The 25209-nt window shown below is 33.4% G+C and overlaps 1 protein-coding gene across 8 annotated transcripts in view; it reads left to right on the top strand.

Moving 5' to 3' along the window:
* The window catches only part of MIPOL1 (mirror-image polydactyly 1), a 321775-nt gene that overhangs the window by 77255 nt on the left and 219311 nt on the right, over positions 1-25209 (top strand). For all 8 annotated transcript variants that reach the window (XM_034992341.1, XM_034992340.1, XM_034992339.1 and 5 more), the window contains 3 exons: positions 8658-8877; positions 10508-10643; positions 12426-12531. In XM_034992341.1, the coding sequence (XP_034848232.1) occupies positions 8658-8877; positions 10508-10643; positions 12426-12531 (462 nt within the window). The remainder of the gene's footprint in view (positions 1-8657; positions 8878-10507; positions 10644-12425; positions 12532-25209) is intronic.

The following is a 25209-nucleotide window of genomic DNA, read 5'->3' as shown; positions in this document are numbered from 1 at the left end:
TTGAGTGTTGAACCTTCATGTGCAAATGAATAAACTATGTGATACTGGCAGGTTTCGTGATTTTCCAACTTTATAAACTTTTGTAAAATCTTACTTCAATATCTGATAGTTATATTCTGCCTCTGCCGCCAATATATTTTTGACTTCTCATTATATACATTACACCTTTAATAGAACTACACAAGATGTTGTATCTGTGTGTGACTGTGAGCACTTGAAATGTGGGCAAATATGTATGTAAACCAATGAAAATGAAAGTTATAGTTCTTCCCCTCTTCTTCTTATTGCTGTTCAAGCCAAAATATATTAAAAACTGAGAGAGTATACAGTATCCAAGTGACAAGTTTGCATTTTTACGTTACCTAATTTCTTGTGACTCCCAAATTAGAATCTCTGAAGGATAAGTGCCTGTGCACTACTAACTATAGTCCTGATTATATCTAATATTGTGCCAATAGAGTGAATGCTTAAATTATGTTGTAGAAACAGGCTATTTAAATTTCTTATTTTCTTGCTATGGGATTGAATCTACAGAAATATACTATTAAATTTTCTTTCTGTGCAATGAATTTTCTTTCAGGATCTTTTCCTAGTGTCAGGATTTCTAAATTTCGAAGTTCTGATATATGCTTTATTAAACCATTACACGTTAACTACAAGTTTTAACCTCATTAAATATTTTCTCTTTATTGTATGTTTCTCATTGAATGAACTAGCATGATACTTATTTTTATATTCATGTCTTTGGATATTTTAATAAGAAATTTTAAGTTATATTTTATTGATTGTTTTTATATTTTAATTTAAAAATCTTTTGCTTTAAAAAAAAAAAAAGAAACTTTTGCTTTTAGCCAAGCAGAATTTTGCAGATAATAGTAGCTAACATTTATTGAGTGTGTACTCTTTGCTAACACTTTTCCAAGAAATTATATAATTTAAATAATTTAATCCTCATAACAATCCTTTGAGATAGGTGCTGTTATTATGTACTTTTATTGGTTGGGAAATTAATGAGGTTAAGTAATTTGCTAAAGGTCATACAGCCATGTGGTGGAGCCAGAATTCAAACCCTGCCGTTTGTCTTTAGCCCATGCACTGTGGTTTTGCTTGGAAGATCTAGATACACCAGTGTTCTACTTGGAAGGTCTAAACTTTTCTCTTGTACACACTCATAGTAGGTGAGACCACTCTGATATGGCACAAGTTTCTGATGTCTTTTTCTTTTATGTTTAGCAGGGGGTGGGGAAGCCCATGTATGCATCTATGTGGAAAACTAACCCTTCCCCACATAAAAAAGGAAACAGCATTATTTAGTAAAGGAAATAAATAGTATTTGTACACACACACAGATAACCTACATTTAAGTTACTTAAGGAATCAGTAGAAATTATTTGGGGCCACTAACTGATAACTGTTGTTCTGATTATATTGAAACTAATGTTTACTTAGAGAAATCCTTAATCATTGAAAAAAGACATCTTTTGTTTAAAATATGGGACTACTGTAGTAATTACATCATCACATCAAGTTTACAGTCTTATTTAGTAGCAATAAATGTCATATCATTTTGATGTTGTTACATAATGTGGTAACAGACAATATACAAAAGAAAGAAGCGATAAACATGAGATTTTTGTTCTTTTTATATTTATAAAATCACATGCTATAATATAAGTAATCATCTTTCCCCTCCAAAAAAAGAGTTTAAAGAAGTGGTGACCAATTGTGTGAGTAAGCATCAGAGAGCACATTAACAAATTGCCTCCTTTATTGTTCATCTTAGATATAAATGCCCAGAAGTAGCACCTGCATCTGAAGGTGCAAGGGATCCATTTATTTGAATGTACTTGCCCACAGTATTTCTATTGCCCTTTTTCTTTTCTGCCCCTGAGCTCTCAGGTAGTTGGCATGTTGCTATTCTGAGTAACCCTGGGAGGATCCCTGGAGACAATTCTAGCTCTACCACTCTGAAGAAACAGCTTTGTAAACAGTATTGACCCCCCCAGGGGACCATCAAATCCGTTTACACAGATACCAGTTGTCACAAACTATTTACAAAGCCAGACAGAACAGAATTTCCCAGCCTTTAAGAATCCCTATTTGATTCTAGCCACCTCCTCACTTATGTGTAGTAGATGGGAAATAGCAGTTATTTTTGGCCATGAGTCATGATTTGTTGAATAGCATCAGTTTAACTGAGTGTATTATATATTAACTAATGTACAATTGTCTGGAGAATTGAACTCAAACAGGATCCTAGAGCTTTCCTTCCTAGGGTAGGAAATGGCATAATATTGTTAATTTTCTAGGCTAAGGAATTGAAAATTTAATAGCAATGCTAGTATTGAGATAGTTGACAATACTGATACCTCCAGAAGTAAAGAGAATTTGTTAGATCATGAAAATGGTCCATTGGAAACAGCACAAAAGTCACTAAAGTGACACAGGGTCTTCAAACATATGTTGGGGATGGCTGAGGCACATGTATTAAGATTCCCCCCAAATCTTTACAGAGTCCACCCATTTTGCCTAGATGAATAAACTATCTCTAGCAATAGCAATTTGAAGAATATCTAGTAGTAATCCTCTATAACATCATTTTCAAATGGCCATAGGATAAGCTTGTACGGTAGCGATAGCACAAGATATTAATAGAAAAAATTGGGAAATATATTTGGTTTGAAGTAGTCAAATTCTCATGTCTAGTAATACAGTGTGCTCACAGAAGAGCAAATAAAGAGCCTGGTGATGGGTATTAAAGAGGGCACGTACTGCATGGAGCACTGGGTGTTACACGCAAACAATGAATCATGGAACACTACATCAAAAACTAACGATGTAATGTATGGTGATTAACATAACAATAAAAAAGAAAGACTTCAGAGTCTTATGAAGTATGAAGAGATTGATAATTGACTCTCTAAGTCCATATGGAGAAATATGTTTAAATAATATTCTGTTCATCATAATGATGGAACAGTTAACAAGGACATTGATTAAACACTGAGGCAGATTACTAAAGAAGGTTATGGAGTTTCCATTTTAAACCATGTGAAAGAGAGGAATTAATAGAATAATTTTAAAGTTTCATCTGCCTAGAGATAAGAGTTTGAATCAGACGTGAATATGTTTTTTCTTTTAAACAGTTACCTTTCTAATTGAGTAGTGTGCAAAACAGACCTATAACTTCTCTTTTTGTTGCATTGTATTGCCTTATAAACGTAAATTTCCTTATGCAATGCCTTTTCAGGTGATGGGGCAATCCAAACAACTCAACTGAAGATTTTAGTAGCTTCACCCCATTATCACTTCATAATGGTCTTTTTTTTTTCTAAGATTTTATTTTATTTATTTATTTTTTTAAAGATTTTGTTTATTTATTTGACAGAGACAGAGATAGCGAGAGCAGGAACACAAGCAGTGGAAGGGGGAGAGGGAGAAGCAGGCTTCCCCCGAGGAGGGAGCCCGATGTGGGACTCAATCCCAGGACCCTGGGATCATGACCTGAGCCGAAGGCAGACGCTTAACGACTGAGCCACCCAGGCGCCCTAAGATTTTATTTATTTATTTGACAGAGAGAGATACAGCAAGAGAGGGAACACAAGCAGGGGGAGTGGGAGAGGGAAGAGCAGGCTTCCCGCGGAGCAGGGAGCCCGATGTGGGGCTCGATCCCAACATCCTGGGATCATGACCTGAACCGCAGGCAGATGCTTAATGACTGAGGCACCGAGGTGCCCCCATAATGGTCTACCTTCTGGGCTGGGGAGTTTAGGGAAAATAACTGACGACTGAGTTAGAGTCACTAAGTGCTATCATCTTCTCTTGGTTGGAGACAGTACTAACTCAGAAACTGAAATTAAGGGGGCGCCTGGGTGGCTCAGTCGTTAAGTAGCTGCCTTCGGCTCAGGTCATGATCCCCGAGTCCTGGGATCAAGTCCCACATCGGGCTCCCTGCTCAGCGGGAAGCCTGCTTCTCCCTCTCCCACTCCCCCTGTTTGTGTTCCTGCCTCGCTGTCTCTGTCTTTGTCAAATAAATAAAATCTTTAAAAAGAAAAAAAAACTGAAATTAAGTCAGGCTTTGAAAAGAGTAAAGAAAACTTGGCAAAATGCAATATGACAGAGCTGCATCATCTTAAAATTTGACTTGAAAAGTCAAAGTACATCATGCCTGTAAGTTACTCTCAAATGTTACGAAAAAAATTACATGTGTAGATAGGCAGGTAGGTAGGTAAATTTGGAGAGAATGAATAATAAAGCAAATGCGGTAAAATGTTAACATCTGGAGAATCTGGGTGCCTTCACCCAGTATATAGGAATTCTTTGTACTGTTTTTGCAACTTTTTTATAAAGCTGAAATTATTTCAAAGTAAAAGGATAAAAAGAAATGACTTACCTACAGTCAGTTCCTGTCAGCTCTTTTACCTGTCTCTGTCTTCAGCATGTTCATGCAGTCAGTGAAGTCTTGATTCTCATTTCTCCTTTCTTTTCTTACCATTTCTCTGAATGATTTCCGTGTCTTAATAGGTGACACTTTTAGTACCCTAATTCCTTGATTTCTTCCTTTCCAAGTACCTTCACCATCAATCTATTTCATTAACCCATTCCCAGATGAACCACATCTTGGACTTTGTCCTACATATTACTCATTTTAGAAATTTTTACTCCCTTTCTATAGCATCTTGTCAATTCAAGAAAGACATACAAGAAATGTCTGTATTTTTCCAAAAGTTATTCCTTCTCTGTACCCATGTGTGTTTTTTCCTGTTTTTTATTCTTACAGTCTGTCAACTTTTTCTTTACATCATCTAACTCGAACCCTTTAGTAACTGATGGCTTTGCACATCCCTACTTGTCTTTTATTGGAACAAATGCTTGTGAAATCTCCCCAGAGTCTTCTAGTTGAGCATCAGTATGTCTAACATGTTTTTTATTTGGTCTCTGTAGTCCTAATATAGTCCTTTTACATTGTATTCAAATCATTAGACCAGTTTGCCTTCCTCACTGTCCTATAGAGTCCTTGAAGGGAGAGTCTGTTTCCCACTTGTCTTTGTTTTCCCTAGTACTTTCATACAGCATATCACATTGGAGGTTTTCCATGGATTATTGTATTAATGAATAAATAAACTAGAGGGCTCAAACTCTCTATACAGAAGTTGAATTCAGATATAGGATAATGCAACATGGCAGAGTAGAAAAGCATTGAGAGAGGATTTAAGCAACATTTACTACAATAGTTGGTCAAAAACATAGACGAAAGGAAAATATTATAAATCAGCCTTGTTACCCTAAAGTAAAATTAAATTCTCCATAGAAGAGTATGGATAGTCTGATTTGCAGAGGAGGCTCCAAATGTTTGGTAAGCGGTTATAGTTGGGAATCGAAAAGCTCTTAGGACAGAGCAAGATTAGAAACATCTAGAATTAATCAGAGCCAAGTCACGCAGTATGGGGTTCTTCAACAATATTAAACATTTAGAATTCAAATCCAGAAGTACATTAGGACTGAGTTTATTTTAATAATACTATAAGGGATTATAATTACTATAATCCAGGAGGGATCCACAAAGAATCCTTTTATTGGAAAGGGCACACATCTGCTCTGAGTCTGGTGAAGGTAGGGCAGTCCCGGGTGAAAAGGTGCTGATTTACCAAGAGTTCAGCAGATCATAAAATTTGGCATTCGGTAAGCTGAAGTAAGAAAGAGAGCTATAAATAAAGTAAGCAGATAGCAAGTATAGATACCAGGGATGGAGTAAAGCAAACACTAGGAGGTTGGAAATAAAAAACTGAGAGGAGAAAGATGCTGAACTAGACGCAGAAATACGGAGGTAAAAATATGGAACAAGTTGTACATAGTGGTAAGATAATGGTAATATACATAATGATGTACATAATGTACAAAACAGATCAGAGAGTCAAGACTTAAGATTCTGAAGCAGTTGGTATTGTGTTTTCATGGAGTACTGGGGACTTTTTATAACTGCAAGTGCTCCATGGTTCATCTTTTTACCTTTTGGGGAATCTTTGCACCTCATAAACTGGAGAATAGTATAGGCGCTAATAGTAACTTCCTGATACATTCCTGGGGACAAATTTTGTTATTTTGATATTGCTTTCAGTAACTACTTATAATTCTCTTTCATTTCAGTTATGGTTGATCCTTGAACAATCTGTTGGTTAGGGGCATCAACCCCATGCGGTCAAAACTTCACATATAGGGTGCCTGGGTGACTCAGTCAGTTAAGTGTCTGCCTTCAGCTCAGGTTATGATCTCAGGGTCCTGGGATCAAGTCCCTCATCGGACTCCCTGCTTCTCCCTCTCCCTCTGCCACTTGTGCTCATTCTCTCTCTCTCAAAAATAAATAAATAAAATCTTTTTTTTTTTTTTTAAGATTTTATTTATTTATTTGACAGAGAGAGACACAGCGAGAGAGGGAACACAAGCAGGGGGAGTGGGAGAGGGAGAAGCAGGCTTCCCACCGAGCAGGGAGCCCGATGCGGGGCTCGATCCCAGGACTCTGGGATCATGACCTGAGCCGAAGGCAGACGCTTAACGACTGAGCCACCCAGGCGCCCCATAAATAAAATCTTAAAAAAAGAATTCACATGAAACGGTTGACTCCCCTAAAACGTAACTACTTAATAGCCTACTGTTGACCAGAAGTCTTACCAATAATATAGTCAATTAACAAATATTTTGCATGTTATATGTATTATATACTGCATTCTTAGAGTAAAGTAAGCTAGAGAAAGAAAATGTTACTAAGAAAATCATAAGAGAAAATATATTTACAATACTCTACTATACTTATTGAAAAAAATTCATGGATAAGTGGAACTGTGCTGTTCAGAGCCATGTGTTCAAGGGTCAACTGTACTTTTAAAGTTACATGGTAGTGTTAGAAAGCATAGTTTATTGACGATATAGTGGTATTCTTTAATGTCCATTTATAAAATTCCCTAATTTAGATTTTGGGGGTTCCATTCTACTAATACCAGCCTCTTCTAGAAAAGTAGCATGATGAACTTCTGAAGCAAACGATGTAAGCATTTTGAAATGTCAAAACCAACAAATAATCTTCAGATACCTAGAATTGTTAGTTTAGATCAAAACAATATAATGTTGAAATTTCATAGATAGCTTACAGTATATAATTATGATAGCACATTCTCCCTATTTGTTTCCTCAAAGTGAAATTGAGGGGAATTTACTAAAAACAAGTAGTTTCTGATTTAGCTTCAGGCACCAACAAGATAATGTCCAGGACTTGGAGTTTATAACTGGTCACACCTAATTTCAGCATATCTACAAGCAAAGAATTTCTCCTTAAGGAATGAATACTTTGTGAAAGATAGCTTATTTATAAGTGCCCCTATTTTGTTTTTATTCTGAAACTGCTGTCCTCTGCTTTTCTGCTTAAAAGGATTTTAAGTTTGACAGGTTGGAAAAGGCATCATCAACAAACAGGTGAGATTCACTTGCTTTTTAAAGTTTAAGCATTATTGATGCTGGAAATAATAAAGTATTTGTTACAATCAGTATTTGTGCCTATTGGTCTGATTTACTGGTAAAAGAATTTGTTTTGGGGCGCCTGGGTGGCTCAGCCGTTAAGCGTCTGCCTTCGGCTCAGGTCATGATCTCAGGGTCCTGGGATCGAGCCCCACATCGGGCTCCCTGCTCCACGGGAAGCCTGCTTCTCCTTCTCCCACTCCCCCTGCTTGTGTTCCCTCTCTCTGTGTGTCTCTCTCTGTCAAATAAATAAAATATTTTAAAAAAAGAGTTTGTTTTATGTACTTGTGTGTGTGTGTCATTTTCTTCCAAAAATTTCACTATATCATCAGATATACTATTCCTTTGAAATAGCTATTATTTACTAGTTACAGCTTAAAGTAACAGCTTATGAGATAGCCAGGCTTTACAAAATAGATTTTCTAATATATAATGTATATCTGATAAAAACGGAGGTTAAAAATAATGCTTATATTGTGTTAATTTTAAAATTATGATAATGGTGATAAAAATAATAGCTAACATTTACTAATGTGCCAAACACTAAGCCAAGTAGTTTGCATGTATTAACCCAGTTAAACCTCAAAATAACTCAAGTAAAAATGCTATTATGTTCTCCTTTTACAAACAAGAAACTTAGTCTTGAATGGGTAAGTAACTTGACCAAAGTTATGCACTTGGCAAAGCTGGCATTCTGACCCAGGCAGTCTGATACCAGAGTTGCATGCGCAGTATCACTTCCCTATAATCATTAACTTATTGCATCCTATTTTTTGAAATCTGGAAAAGAAATCTAGAAAATAAGGCCCCTACATCAGTGTTTCTCAGCTTTGATTGTATGCTGGAGCTATTTGGATGCTCCAACAGAGTTTGATTTAATTACTATAAGATGTGTTTTGGGCTAAGGATTTCCAGAAACGCTTCAGGTTATTTCAACCTGCAGTCAAGGTTGTAAACCATTGCCCTAAATACCTACCAGAAGTGAAAAACTATACTGTACATGCTTAGCCGATTACAATAGGAGTAATACTAGTAAGTACATGTTTAAAGCTATGACAGCACCTATTTCCACAAAAATATTCATTTGAATGATTTAATATGTGGCTATGGTATTTCACGTATTGGTTTTTGCTTTGTTTTAAATACAGAGATAGCCCATAGTTATCTTGAACAAGAGACTACAGGGAGAAATAAAAGTACAGAGCCAGATGAACAGCCAACTGTGAATTCAAAGGAAGGCATGCAGCAGAAATCCAATGAATTAGTTAATGAAGCCACCCATGAGGACACAGAACTGCCAGGGCAGAGATCAAGGAATTTTCCTTATCCAGGTGATGAGACAGCTGACACTACTACTAAAAAATCCAAGTGAGTGCTGCCAGCCCTAAATTTAGAAAACAAGATTGGGAGAACTCTCTTCTTCCCTTCCTCCTTCCTCCATTCATCCCTCCCTTTCTTTTTGGCTTGGGCTAAATTGGACATATAATAAACTTACTGGAATTTGGGCAATCTACCAAAGTTTTCTACTGTTTTCTTTACATTGGCGTAATGTGTGTAGATTGCTAAGTGAAAAAGCACAAGGTGAGTTTAAATGAAGGCAAAGTTGAATATTATTTTCTGTGTCCTTTCATTTTGGATCTGGAAATAACTGTTACTGTGATATAAATGGGAAATTAATCATCAGAGCCCAAAACTGGCATCTCTAGGACAAAATAAGGCCAAAGATATGTTTTGGGTTTTGTTAGCATGCTTTTTTGTTTAAATGAATTTGAATGCTTCTAGAAAAGGCCTTGTACTCTCTCCCATGTGTCTTCCTTATTATTTTCCATTCTGCAGCTTTTAACATTCACCTTACCTACTTATCCCAGGAAGAGATTTGATTTTGTGACACCTGTGACTTTTACCTCTATGGGATTAAAGTACTTTGATAATTAGTCATATATTTTGAAAATACTCCAGAATTACAAAAATTTCAATTACTATATATTCAATCCAAACAGAATCTTATTTAATATAGTATATTTTAACAGTTTTGCCTAAGAACAGCTAAATAAGTAAAATAATTATTTAAAAATTATTCAGTAGATATATTAATGAACATTAAACATAATGTAGTAGATATTTATTAATGTGTTCCTACTTTTTGGCAAACAGTTACATCATTACTAAAGTGCAGATTTGGGATATACTTTTGGGGAATAGGAGTAGGGATGAATGAAGAAGTGATAAACATTTTATAACCACATGGACAAATAAATAGTAGAGATTGGGCTAAAGCCACAGTATGAAATATCTAATATCATTGCAAAAGAAGAAATACATGGTAGGTAGAGCTGCACTGACTGTCCCAGACCTCACTGCTTAACTTCTTAGAAACTCTAAGATTTACCTATGTTTACAACTTTAATGTAATGCCTTCAAAAAATGGTCCATCTCTTTTCCCTTCCCTTCTTTATACTACTTGCTAACAAGTGGATACTGTTCTCAAATAGCATACAAAATGTAAAAAAAAAATTTATTTACCATTAAATGTCACAGGACTAGGTTTTCATTTTTAATTTGTTTTGAGTTTAATAATGAAAAAATGACATTCTGTCAGCCAAATTGAAAAAAGTATGATTGTTGTTCCCATTTTCCAGAAAGTGAGATAAGTTTCTAGACTCCTGACCAAAAGTATAAATTGAATTATTCACAACCCTTAAAACCTGAATTCTTTAAGTGTACTGAACCATGAATCTCTGTAGAAGTTACTAAATGCTTTCCACAGATTTAGCTCTCTTAGTTGTTAGATTAGTACCTCTGTGAAATTGATGTATTTATTCTTTTTGATCCATAGTATTTTCTTAACACTGTATAAAAAGAGAAATTTAAAATTAAGTAGCTTTACATGTTCTTTGTTAAAATTAAATTTGTCTCCCTCATTTGCACTGTAAAACTTATAGCTCCTGTATAGTAGAAATCATATGTGTATATTGTTTAACAGTTTTTTTTATTGCAGCATTATGGAACATAGAGAGAATCATTTGCATTGTGAGTGTATGATCCCTTGTCAAGTTACTTCAGACTTAGATAAAGAGAAGAAAATAGCATTTCTTCTAAAAGAATTGGACATTCTCAGAGCAAGCAATAAAAAGGTACAATATAGAAAGTCTGATAATTGTACAGTGTGCCTTTAGCTGTTGACCTAAGTTTGCTTTGTTGCCCATCATAATTCAGTTTCATGCTGTACTTTCATCCTTCAGTGGTATAGCTTTATGTTGTCGCCATACCATACCATCAGAGTATGACTGAGGTGAGACATTGGCTATAAAAAGCAATTTCTTTAATTTCCTCCCTGGCTGGCCTGTGATATCACTTCCTTTTTCATAAATCTATGATGCCCAGAGTAGGTACCTAAAGAAAAGATTCAAGTTTTACTGTAGTAAAAGTTTACTTCAGTATTATGGAAAGTGAGAAATGCAATGTACTGATTTCGTGTTACTTACGTTTTTTTTTCTTTTTTTATTAGTATCGATGCCCTGTATTTCACCTCAGTGATATATGTAATTAAACTTTAAAGTCATAAGGCTTGGCAATATTGTCACATTCCTTGTGTTGTTATATACTGCTGCATTTTGCCCAATCCAATTTGTCATGTCATGTTTTATCTTTCCTGACTCTTTCTAGTTACATTTCTTTGAGCTTTAAGTGTTATTGAATAATGTTCATATTCTATGCCTTCTGTTTTTTTAACCTCTGCATACCTCTACATACCTTTCTGATTTTAATATTCTAGTTTTTTGACCTAATCATACCGAAGCATGTTGTTAGGAATGTTGATCGTGCCTGACGGAAAACAACACAAATGACAAAAGCCAAGGGAGAAATTAAAAAAACAAAAAACAAAAAACATTTGAGGGGTTCTGTATGAAAGCAGGAGATATTTTCTGTATTCTCATTTAGCAATTATTTATTACATGCCAGTTATAAATGAGGTGCCAGTGCCAATTTAAATGGAATATGATGGGATAGCATTCTCAAAGGAGATTTGTTTCACATATTAAGATTATTATCTTAATTAATTTTGTTTCAAAATATTAGAATTACTAAGAGAAGCTGTAAAGCGGTGCTGTCCGTTATTTTATTAGGATAGTGCCTTCCAAGTCTTTTGCTTTAAGACAAAAGAACAGATCAGATTGGTTTTTGCAGTAGTTATTTTTAATAATTATGTTATTCCTTCTTTAATTTCATTTGCCTGTATACACACATACAAATTAAGTATATATCAAAATGGTTTTTTTTATTTTTTTATTCTTATGTTAATCCCCATACATTACATCATTAGTTTTAGATGTAGTGTTCCATGATTCATTGTTTGTGCACAACACCCAGTGCTCCATGCAGAATGTGCCCTCCTCAATACCCACCACCAGGCTAACCCATCCTCCCACCCCCCTCCCCTCTAGAACCCTCAGTTTGTTTTTCAGAGTCTATCGTCTCTCATGGTTCGTCTACCCCTCCAATTTCCCCCGCTTCATTCTTCCCCTCCTGCTACCTTCTTCTTCTTTTTTTTTTCTTAACATATATTGCATTATTTGTTTCAGAGGTACAGATCTGAGATTCAACAGTCTTGCACAATTCACAGCGCTTACCAGAGCACATACCCTCCCCAGTGTCTATCACCCAGTCACCCCATCCCTCCCACCCCACCCCCCACTCCAGAATGTTTTTATAATTTCTATATCATTATAGGTAATTATTACTTTATGAAATATCTTAAAATTTTAAATATTATGGGGTACCCCCTGGCGTTACGTATTTAGGCAGTTAAATGTAATATAGAAGGGCTTAGAAAAAATAATTTCTACTTTGGGATTAAGTATATTTCTGCAAGAAATATTTCAAATAAGAATCTGTGTTTTTTCAATGTGTTTTAGCTTCAAGAAAAATTGTATAAAGAAGATAAGGAACAGAGAAAACTAAAGCTTAAGCTGGAACTCCAGGAGAAAGCAACAGAAGCTCACATTGCTGAAAAGACAGCAGGTATAGTAGATGAGTATTAACATATGGTCTTAAGAATCATACACAAGGTTATTATATGATGTGGCTTGGTGAATACTAGCATACTAGCTTATTTGCCAAAGGAGGGAAGGCTCTCTCTTTTTTTTTTTTTTTGGCTGCATAGAAAAGAGGTGGCTTTAACATCCTGGTACTGGTATTAGTGAGAGCTTTACCTGTATTCATACTGATTTGGGCATTAAATGCATTGTTAACACCATGTCAATCCAATCACAAAAAGGTTGTTTGTTTTCTTGGAAGGGCCTGAACAAACAAGGGAAAATAATGATTACCAGTGCCTCTACCTTTCAACCAGCAGTTCAAATACCACTTATTGTTTTAGCTCGTTGAGAGGAAATACTTCTCTTCTGTGTGAAGATAGTCATATATTCATTGCCAATGGAAACCTACATTTGATTAAAAAATCTGTTTTGTGCAATTAATAAATTTTCATCTGATGATGTGGATGATGATGGAGATAATATTTTCACTGGGAAGATTAAAATGAAAGGTTGCCAGAGTTTAAGATTATAAATGACTGCCTTAAATATGTTTTGGAGTCTATCTTTACTCACAGGTCTTTGCATGGAGAAATTTTTTTAATGTATCTGTGATATGTTACAGATAAGATCAGATGATTCTCAGTAGTCTGTGACTCTCTTCCTCACACTGTTTTATGTTAAGGATAGAAATCTCGTAGTATAATAGAAATTAACATGCAGAGGCATTTTAAAGGTTACTTATTCTAACGTTTTTGTATCAATTGGAATGATTTTAAGAAAAAATTGTATTTTGTGGTTAGTTTGAAGTTATAATCATATTTTATGAGCTACATTAGGCTGGTTGCATATGTGGAAGAATTCTGGTATTTTAGGTCGGACACATTCACTGGTATAGCCTGTCTATGCGAAATAGAACTAAACATTACTATGAAAATAAAACCAAAATTACCATAAATAAATACTCCAGCTAAAATAACAAATTGTTGCTTTTCTGTTAATGTTAAACTACCATGAATTTTTTGTATCTTATTTAGTGGAGAAATATGAGGCTAATATATTTTATGGAAAATTAACAATATATTTAAAATGAATAATTCAGATACAAATTTGGAACAATTTGGAAGTGTCTTGGTTTTTTATAATCAAATATGTGTATACTAATTGCTAGGAAGGTATTAAAAGAAGTACATTTGTTTGAAGGAGTTTGTATCATAATATGACTGCATGTGCCTTACAGGAGTAATTTGGCACAATTTAGGCCATTTAGGACATTTCACTGATGAAAAGCATGAATTGATATGTCTGCATAGATGATTTATGTCTTGGAGGGGAAAAGTCATTAAGCAGTATTATCTACTCTTAAAACTTTTGTATGATATAGCTAATCATCTACTTCAAATATTTACTTATTTGTATATATTTAAGACTTCCCTTTGAATAAATAGTATGAATCATGCATGCATAAATTGGAAAGAATTTGATTGCCTTACGATTATTGTTAATCAAATATTTCTTATTAATGATACAATATTATTTTAGTAAATGTTTGAAAAATGTTTAGTATTTTTTGGTAGCCTCCTAAATTGATAAAAATAGCAGTGCTATATAGTTTCTCTGGAACAAAGCAATCGAGTTAAAAGAGATACATCCAACCATTTAGTTACAAAAATGACAAAAATGAAAATCCTCTAAAGTTATTTAAAGTATAAATTTTCAATGTGTATCTTTTTAATGTTTCAGTCCTACTAAAAAAGATTAAACATATTTTACTTGTGACATTAGAATCATCATCGTAATATGTCAAAATTTTTTTAAAAAACTGAATTGCTTAAGAAATCCATTGGTTTGCAACTATAAGAAATTCATTAAGTGATTCTTGATAGACTCATCATTTTTTCATATTTTCTCACACATATAGTCTTAAATAGCTTATTTTCTACCCAACTGGTAGTAAGTGTAGTCAAAAAGCAAAACATAGTAACAAAAACAACTATGTCAGTACCTTAATAGAAAGAGGAACATTATAGGAATATGATTACATGTGAAAAATATTTTCTTTAGTATCATATGGAAGGATAATAATCCATAAAATGAGAATAAAAAAAATCCACATATTGATGTTTGTATCTTTCATTGCTTATTTTCATATTCAAAATAAAAAGTGTACTTGGTTAAGTATATTATAAATATGTATACACATTTATGTATTATGATGTACTTAAGCGGAAAATAAATGTTTAAAAATATCAAGATATCCCACCATTAGAAGAAATACATGCAAAAAATCTCTTAACCATTGGAAATTGCAAATAAGATACAAAAATGTATGTTTATAGATTTTTCAAATAAAATGTTAATTAAAATATGAGGTCCTCAAAGGAAATAGGAGCCATTTCCTTGCAATATATGATACAAAGATTTATATGTAAGAATATTCATATCAGGGGCGCCCGGGTGGCTCAGTTGGTTAAGCGACTGCCTCCGGCTCAGGTCATGATCCTGGAGTCCCGGAATCGAGTCCCGCATCGGGCTCCCTGCTTGACAGGGAGCCTGCTTCTCCCTCTGACCCTCCCCCCTCTCATGTGCTCTCTCTCTCTCATTCTCTCTGTCTCAAATAAATAAATAAAATCTTTAAAAAAAAAAAAAAGAATATTCATATCAGTATTTGTTAGGATAGCCAGAAAATTAAAATCAATTAAACACTAACAGAATGGTTAAATAAATTAAGATACGTTTATGCTGTCCGACATCATGCAATAACTAAAAACCATTTCTGAATAATATTTGGTGATATGAGAAGATCTTCACAACAACGTTAAGTGAAAAGTAGGGGAAAACTGTATTTAAGTATAATATTGTTAAATATATTTATACATGTACATTATATGAAACAAAAGGCAAATTTGGGTAGTTATTAATAGATGTATTAATGTTTCAATTAAGTTTTCTGCCCTTTCAAGTTTTCTGCAATGAGTATGGATTAGATTTAGTATTAGTACTACTATGATTAGAGATTAGTATTGCTAATCACTAAAGATGTGATTTTTTTAAAAAGTTGCTTGCTTTCTAATCTTAGGATGACTCCTGTGATAGGTTTGATATATAAAGACCACATAAACCAAAGTTTTATGAAATTTATATGATGGCTATGATCTAATCTTGTCATTTTACCTACGCCATTTTTGTTGTCTTTCAGATTTTCTCATTTGTTTTTGTCTTTATGTGTATTATGTAACTTATGTATATATTTCTTCCCACCTGATTGAATATAAGAATAAGAATCTGGTGTAGTCGGGAGGCCTGGGTGGCTTAGTCAGTTAAGCGTCTGCCTTTGGCTCAGGTCATGATCCCAGGGTCCTGGGATCGAGTCCTGCATCAGGCTCCCTGCTCGGTGGGGAGCCTCCTTCTCCCTCTGCCTGCCGCTCCCCCTGCTTGTGCTCTCTCTCTCTCTTTGACAAATAAATGAAATCTTAAAAAAAACAAAAATAATCTGGTGTAGTCAAAACCACATAAGTTCTCTGTGAGGCACATTGAAATAATGGGAAAACCAGAAGCCTTGGAATCAGATTGACCGAGGTTCAAATCACAGCTTTGATACTTAATACCAGCTGTGTGCCTTTGGGCAGGTTACTTATTAGCTTCTTCAGGTTTACTTTCTCCCATGTAAGATGTGAATATTAACTAATTTACCAGATAATTTTAAGGATTATAGATAATATATAAAAGCACCTAATATATAACTGGTACTCAGTAAGTTGTAGCTAATAGTAATATTGATTATTTCTATCTTTATAAAATTCTTAAATCTTTGATAATATCTGAAGTCATGGAAAGATTTTTTCGCATTTTACTTAAATGCGAATCCAAAATAAAAGAAATGGGATACAAAAGCTTTGGGCTTTAATCTAATGTATACCGATAATAAACCTTCATGTAAACTGTTAAAATAGTGTTATCCTCTTTCCTTTACTTCCTTGTTGGCTTCTACATAATGTGAATACTGTCACTCTGATGTGATCTCATGAGAGTTTGAAACTCAGTTTTTTCCTCTATTGTGATAAAATCTCAAATGGTTGACCCTTTTACCCTCCCCTTTTTTGACATCACCATCATTACTATTTTTATTAGGCACTTTATAGGAACTAAGCTAATTTCTTTAAAAATCAAACAAGAAATATTTATTGAAGGGTCATTATGTACCAGGCATTGTGTTAGGCACTGGGTATACGCCAGCAAATAAGATAGATTTGGGATTTCAGACATTTCTTTTTGACTGCAATCACTTTTCACTCATAATACACTGTTGAAATAGGTAGTGATTAAATGTTCAGACTTTGGATTCAGACCTTTGTTCTAATCTTTTTACCACTTATCATGTGTAAGTGACAGCCTGACTAAGCTTTGGTTAAAACTTATTTTATAGGTTGCTGTGACATTTAAGTGAGATGATGTTTATGAAATGCTTAACCCATAGAAGGCACTCAAGATGATGGTGTCATCATCTTGCTTTCTCAAGACTCCTTGAGATATACTCAAAGTGTACCTAATACTAAGTAACTATCCCATAACTATTTATATATGGTTTTGTTTCTCGAAGGATTGATACGTATTTCTTTTTTAAAAATAATTTATCAAGTATTTTTATTTCATTTATCTCCACAGTTTTCAATTTCCCTTGATTTTAAGATTTAACCTTACTTAAAAAGTTTGAAAATATGAAAATTATTTTTTTAAATCTTTACAAAAAAAAAATAAAGGAAAAATATATAGTAAGTAGGTCTTACTTACTTAGCAAAAGCTGAAATGACCAGGTCATTCCCTATGTGTTAACACTGGAAAATCTCGTTGGAGCTACTTAGGACTTTTTACTGTGTTTTAACTCACTAAATTGTACATGTAGATAAGATTATTTGAAAATCATTGACATATATGACCTTTAAATACTAGGGAATATTTTAGAGAAGCACAGCAGAAACATTGACTCTCTACTTTTTACTACTTTTTTTCATCTAAATAAAATGTTTAAACCACAAACACTTCAAAATTTGTTTTGAGTTTGACAGTGACAGTATTGTATGGCCTGTTGCAACCATTAATTTACTCTTAGGTCAGTAATGTAGTTATAAGTTTAAAAATAACTTGTTCAATTAAACCTTTTCAGTTTTCCTAAATAAGCTCAGTGGGCATTATGTTTAAATTTTATACATAAGAATATTTAGTTTTTTATGTTATTTTGTTATGTTTAAAATATATTTCTTTAAAAGCCTTATTTTTTCTATTTCTTAAATGTTCACTTTAGAATCTCTGCTTTATATGTTAGTTATTTTTCTTTCTTGCATGTCATCCATTAAAGATTAGCTGTGGAAGGTTGGAGCATGGAGAGATTATGAATGACAGAACAACTCCTGTAGAATAATAATCAGTTTTTGGTATTTAATGCTGTTTGACTTTTGCAGACACATTTCTTATTAACCTTTGGTACAAAGAGAAATCCAGGTTCCTGATATCTCATGGAGAAGATGAATTTGAGATCCTCTTCCAATTAAACTGAAATAAGGCCAATATTGGGTTTTAGCCAAAAGAACTCCTTAGTTCCTAAGTCTTGTGTTTATAAATCTCTCTCTCTCTCTCTCTCTCTCTCCATCCATCTATCTATCTTAGTTACATTTTACATATAATTCAGTGGCTACATAATTTGCTTATCTTGCTGTACTGATTCTGCAAGCATTTAATCTGCTTTTTACAGCTTAGCTCTTTAAACATAGATTCTTTTCTCTGCGCCCAAATTTAGACTGATATTTTATAAATTAAAAAAAATTTTGTCAAGCTCTTCTTATTACAGAGAATGTTCATTTGTTTTTGGTAGGAAGGAGAGGAGTTTAATTGTAATTGCCCAAAGCATCAGAACATAGAATCCGTGAAACTTGCAACTTAAGTTTTTCTAGGTTAACATATAAATGTTAAAAGTATAGATATATAACCATTATAGCAAATACATTAAGACACTACAACCAATTAACATTGAAAAATAAAAGTTGTGTCATAGAAAACATTTACATTGTTCTCTTTTCAAAAAAAGTATTTATTACTGTATACCATATCTCAGATGATATTGACCATCTAATGATTAAGAACAAGAGTGAGGGACGCCTGGGTGGCTCAGTCGTTAAGCGTCTGCCTTCGGCTCAGGTCATGATCCCCAGTCCTGGGATCGAGCCCCGAGAAGCCTGCTTCTCCCTCTCCCACTCCCCCTGCTTGTGTTCCCTCTCTCGCTGTGTCTCTCTCTGTCAAATAAATAAAAAATCTTAAAAAAAAAAAAAAAAAAAAACAAGAGTGAGTTTTATATATCAGAGGAAGATAATGTAATACTTACTTTTAAAAAATAATATGTTAGAATACTATTTTTCTGTGTATATAATGGGCATTACTAAAATATGATAGCCTGTAATCTAACACTGAAATGTATTCACAGTATTATAATGGAGAAATACATATAGATAGATAGATAGATAGATAGATAGATAGATAGATAGATAGATAGATAGATTTTTTCTTTTTTTTTTTTAAGATTTTATTTATTCATTTGAGAGAGAGACAGAGACAGAGAGAGCACAAGCAGGGGGAGAGGCAGAGGAAAATGGAGAAGGAGACTCCCCGCTAAGCTGGGAGCCCAACATGGGGCTTGATCCCAGGACCTGAGCTGAAGGCAGATGCTTACCCATCTGAGCCACCCAGGTATCCCTATATGGATTTTTTCATATCCACATCATCTTTTAATTTGGAAGGAAAAAGGATTTCAAGAATATGACTAGTTGTTTCAGATAAAAACAAAAAGCCCAATTCTGTGAAATATAGCAGTTAGAAATACTGATGGGGTGGAATATTGATTATATTATCATCTTTGGCTGCAGAATCCTGTGGGTGTAAATCAGGATTAATTATGATGAGTGCCACATGAAATAATGCTTGAGGGTAGAGTATGGCCAATTTTGTAAGCTCTTTCCCTAGGAAAGTTTGTAATTTTTTTGGAAAAAACAAACATTGAGTAAACAAAGAAAGCATTATGCATAAAAATAACCAACAATTGAAATATTTAATTAGGTCTGGTATACTATGAAATTTACCCTGGTGTCAAGCAGTTGAGAGCATATCATCTAATTAGAATAACAGAAAAATTTTCAGAAAATGATTCTTAAGACTTTTTCCATATGTTTAGTTAATTCTGAAGAAGAAATGATCTTGGAAAAATTTTAGATAGCAGTTATATTTTATAGAATTTTCATATTGATATTTAATTAAAATTTAGATATTTTATGCAGAAAGTAAGTTGAGTACCTCTAAAAATTGTATTTCAAAAGTGCATAAAATAATTGATACTGGTTTTAATACTTCTGGGATAAGCTTATCTCACAATAACATTTTTAGCTCTAATATCAGATATATTAAGTGTTTGAATGTAAATAGGATATTCTTAGAAAATATTCTTACATATCTGAGTTTTCTGTACTAAGTACATGTATATAATAATTCAGGGTTTTGCAAAAAAAACGTTCTTATTTTATAGTTTTGCTACTAAAACTTACTATTTGTATATTTTTCTAATTAATTTTTTACAGTTTCCATACTGTTGATAAGTATATATGTACCAGCAGCTTTACAGAGGAAAATTTGAAAGTGTGTATTAAGAGCTTAAGAAGCTGATACTTAATGCAGTAACCATACTTCTAGGAATTTGCCTCAGTAATTAGCTATGTCTATACATAGAGATTTGCATACAAAGATGTTCATTACAGTATTATTTATATAGTGAACAAATGAGAACAGTGTAAAATCTAATACTAGGAGTATCTTAGTTCCTTCAAATATGGCATGTCCAAATGATAAAATCCCATGTAGTATTTCATATTTTTGAAGAATACTGAAGAATATAGGAATATATTGTGTTTAAGTATACACAGAAAGTTACAAGATTATGTAAAATATTTCTGTCTCTATATTTTTACAATGAGCCTGTATTATTTTAATCAGAAAAGGTTATTTACAAAATAATCACATAAAATGTTGAACATTCAAATACAGCTTTAGAAAAAATAGTCTGGTCTGTAAAAGAAAAAACAGAGGCATCAAACTACTTGGAGTAGGTTGGTTAATTTTCTATTGGTGTAGGACATTTACCATCTATGTTTAAATTTTCAATAACTGATTTATTCAAAGAGAGAAATTATAATTTCTAAGGAAATTAAAAGAGGTAGTGTAATGTTTATGGTTCTGGAATATATGGTGGTTTCATAAAACACTAGCATATTTGCAAGGAATCCATTTAACAGGTAAAGCAGTAGATACCCAGAAAATCTGAAATTCTTTCAAATATAATAAAAGACCTGTCTTTCATAAAACTGTTATCTATATTTGTTACTTAGAATTTTGGAACATGAATTGTAATCAGTGATTATTTTATATGTTTCAAATCTTGATGATATCTTTTTCCTTTGCTTTAGTTCAGCCTTTTCTATTTCTATAACTACCTTGAGGGTGTTAACAAATGGATTCTTTTTCTTGGTAAATGTCTATCCTCCAAATTATGTTATTTAGAGAATCATGATCCAGTGTTTAAACTAGAATGTTTTCCAATACACTGCCTCACTTCTATTGTATTTTAAAAGTAGTATGAGAAGTGTAGAATATGGGATTGTCAATAGACTTGGGTTCTACTAAGAAAATATGTACTCTGTCTTGACTCAATAAACTCATACTTAGTATGGTTCAGCTTCTTCATATTTACTTTTGCCCATATTAGAAAACAATTAGCTTACTAAACAAATTTGAGTATTTGGTGTTGCGGGGGGGGGGGGTGATCCTCTCAGAATCTTCCTCGAATTTGCCTAGGAATTATAGGATATTTGATAACCATGTTTAAAAATGGAGATATCCAAATATTATTGTAAACACCCAATGATTTGTTTTACCTACAATATAAGTATTTTACTTGGTTGGCTTACATAGTAGCTAATAATATTTGTTAATGTAATTTAACTGCTGTGAACCTTTACTGAACAAATATTGAAATTTATTCAAGTCAAAGAAAGAGAATCTCTAATGACTTTTGTTAAAGCTTCTATTTAATAGTTAAGGAGAAAAGTTTGTATGACATACGAGATGCAATTAACAGTAGATTTTACATTTAATAAAAAGAAAGAAGCATGCGTATTTGCTTTATTCATTCCATCATAATTTGCATTAGAGCTGTGGGTGTTTAATGAGCAAATTCCAACTAAAATGCTATATTGATTTTCTACTGAACTTTGTAATAGTCATCTACCTTGGAAAAGCTCAGTGTTTACAATTAAGTTTTCTTTACTAAAAATGTTTGAGGGTTGCATATTGATCCTTTGAAAGTACTGAATTCTAGAAAGAATCAGGTTTTTCATAATCAAATTTCACATGTAACTTAATACATGTTTAAAAATTAATTTTGGAAATACTTCTTAGCATTTATAAAATGTGTAATCAGATTTTATGTGTGTGTGTTTTATGTTACTTTAAAACCTAACCTTAGAATACTCAGAAGGCAATCTCCTTTAAATATACACATTATTTACCTCTTTAGAGTTGATAGCATTATAGAGGGGAAAAAAATGTTTTCTCTTGATTAACACAGGACTAAATAAGCCCTTGGTGTAAAGTGTTTAAGTATAGAGATATCCATACTTAACTCTTAAAGCCCTTAACATTGCTAGTCTTACCTCTTTCATTAAAGTGTTATTGTATATAAAGTAGAACACAGCTTACATTAAAAGTCACTTTATAAACATCTCATCACACTTTACAGAAGTGATAGGAAGCCTGTTGGAATTTAAAGTTTAGTAATTAGTATTTTAATCTTTTGATATGTCAGAATATTTCAGGACATGACACACATGTTTATCTGTACTTAGATCACTGTGCAGCATCATTTTGTCCATCCTATCTGACCTACAAATTAGAAGTGGGTTGGTTTTTTGTTTTTTTTAGAAGTGTTTAAATTTTTTTTCATTGCTATATAGTTGATACCTGTTACATTAGTTTCAAGACAGCATAGTGATTCAACAACTCTACATGTTATGCTTTGCTCACAAGTAGAGCTACCTTCTGTCACCATACAACACTATTAAATACCATTGACTACGTTCTCTATGCCATACCTTTCATCCTTATGACTTTTCCATTCCATAATTGGAAGTCTGTATCTCCCACTCTCCTTCACACATTTTGTCCATTCCCCCATTTCCTCCCCCTTTGGCACCCACTGGTTTATTCTCTATATTAATGGGACCATTTCTGTTTTTTGTTTATTTTTTTCTAATTTTGTTTTGTCTTTAGATTCTATGTACAAGTGAAATCATATGGTATTTGTTTTTCTCTGTCTGATGTGTTTCACTCAGCATAATAGTACCCTCTAGGTCCATCCATGTTGTCGCAAATGGCAAGATTTCATTCTCTTTTATGGCTGAAAAACAGTCCATTGTGTATATATACCACATCTTCCTTATCCATTCATCTATCAGTGGACACGTGGGCTCCTTCCACATCTTGGCTTTTGTAAATAATGCTGCAACAAACATAGGAGTAGAAGTGAAGCAGAAGTGTTTTATAATATAAAATTTTTAAAATATCTTAGAATATTGTGATATTTGCTACAAATTATTATGTCATTATAGTGTACAGTATATGATATAGAATGGGTTCTAAATAATTTTTCTTTCAGTTCCCATGTATAATTTTTGAATGCCAACAAAATATATACACATATGTATATATGTATATGTGTGTGTGTATATTAGGTATACATACATGTATATAAATGATCCAAATTAATCAAAATCATCTTTTTAATATGTCTAGAAATGAAGCCACGTTGGGCATCTCTGGATTGAGAGTGGAGATGGTAGTGGTGGCGTGGAACCAATGTTTGTTGAGAATCTACTTATTTGGCCAAGAGCTTTCATATATTATCTCACTTAATTTTTCCCTAACAGCCGTAAATGGTGGTATCATATACATTTTATGCACCTGAACTGAGACTAAAATAATTTAAAAATATGGAAAAACAGGTTTAGTAAAGTAGTAACTTTAGTATGTTGACACTTCGGATCTGAATCAAAGCCCATATTCTTCCTAATACACTATGTCGCTTTCTCTAAGCTGTTATGAGTATCCTTCCTGGAAGGAAATTGCATACAATTATCAGGGGGAATTAAAACTCATTATTGTGTACTACATTATGGGCAGAAGTTTCCTTCAAAATGGCACAATGAATTGATACATGGCGGCAGAACAGTATAGCTACAGAAAGCCAATAGCACCAATGATACTACCTTAAAAAAAACCAAACACCTATGAAAGCTGTGCTGGAAAGTACTGGTTCTTCCAAAAGCTGTGTTCATAACAAGAATTTCTTAACCTTATCTAACTGTTGATTAAAAGCATTTGATTTTATGCAAGTGGATATCCAGTCGTTTAGCACAGTTTGTCATGGAGTTTGTTTATCCATCCATTTGTTGATTGAAATTTTTGTTTCTAGTTTGGGGCTATTATAAACAAAGATGCTATGAATATCTCTGTGTAAGTCTTTGTATGGACATATGCTTTAATTTGTCTGGGATCAATACCTGTGAGTGAAATAGCTGAGTCTTATGGTAGGTGTATGTTTAACTTTTTAAGAAACTGACCAACTGTGATGGCACTATCCTGCATTCCCATAGGCAGTGAATGAGGGTTCCAGTGGCTCTCCCTTCTTCCCAGCATCTTTAGTCATGCTTTCATTCTAACCTTTGTGATAGGTATGTGATGGTTATCTTGTAGTTTTAATTTACATTTCTCTAATGACTAAAGATGTTGAGCACCTTTCCTTGTGCTTCTTTATCATCAGTATGTCTGCTTTGATAAAGTGTCTAAGGCTTTTGCCCATTTTTTTTTTAAAGATTTTATTTATTTATTTGACAGAGAGAGACTCAGAGACAGAGGGAACATTTTTAAAAATTGTTTTGGGGCACCTGGGTAGCTCAGTCAGTTAAGCAGCGTCTGCCTTTGTTTGGCTCAGGTCATGATCCCAGAGTTCTGGGATCAAGCCCCTGCATTGGGCTCCCTGCTCAGCAGGGAGTCTGCCTTTCTCTCTCTCTCTGCCCCTACCCCCGAGTGCATGTGCACACTTTCTCTCTCTCTCTGTCAAATAAATAAATAAAATCTTTTAAAAAATTGATTTAAGTGGAAGGACAAATCCAAATCCTGTTACTCCATCTTGACCAGAAGGACAAGTCTCTGTTGCTTAAAGTTTAATCTTAACATGTACCTTCAGAAATTTTACCATACATACTAACTTTTTTCTACTCTTAATATTTTTCTTTAAATCAGCTCAACTTTTTAACTAGATAAATGTATTTTTTAATGTAGTGTTTCTTATTTAGTTTTAACATCTAAACATAAAAGTACACCAATAACTGTGCAGTTTTATGAATCTCAGAAAGTGTGAACAAACTATGTAACCAGCACCCAGATCAAGAAACCAAATATCACCAATTATCCCAGAAGTGTCCCTCATCCTCCCTTTCAGTACTCCTTCCAAAAGGTAATCATTATCCTAAGTTTAATAACTAGGTCATTCTTTTGTGTTTTTGAACTTTAG

This window comes from Mirounga leonina, unplaced genomic scaffold (genome assembly GCF_011800145.1).
Source record: "Mirounga leonina isolate KUSES-001 unplaced genomic scaffold, KU_Mleo_1.0 Mir_82, whole genome shotgun sequence".
NCBI classification, from domain to species: domain Eukaryota; kingdom Metazoa; phylum Chordata; class Mammalia; order Carnivora; family Phocidae; genus Mirounga; species Mirounga leonina.
The sequence above is the reverse complement of the archived record's forward strand: the minus strand, read 5'-3'. Positions and strand labels throughout refer to the sequence as shown.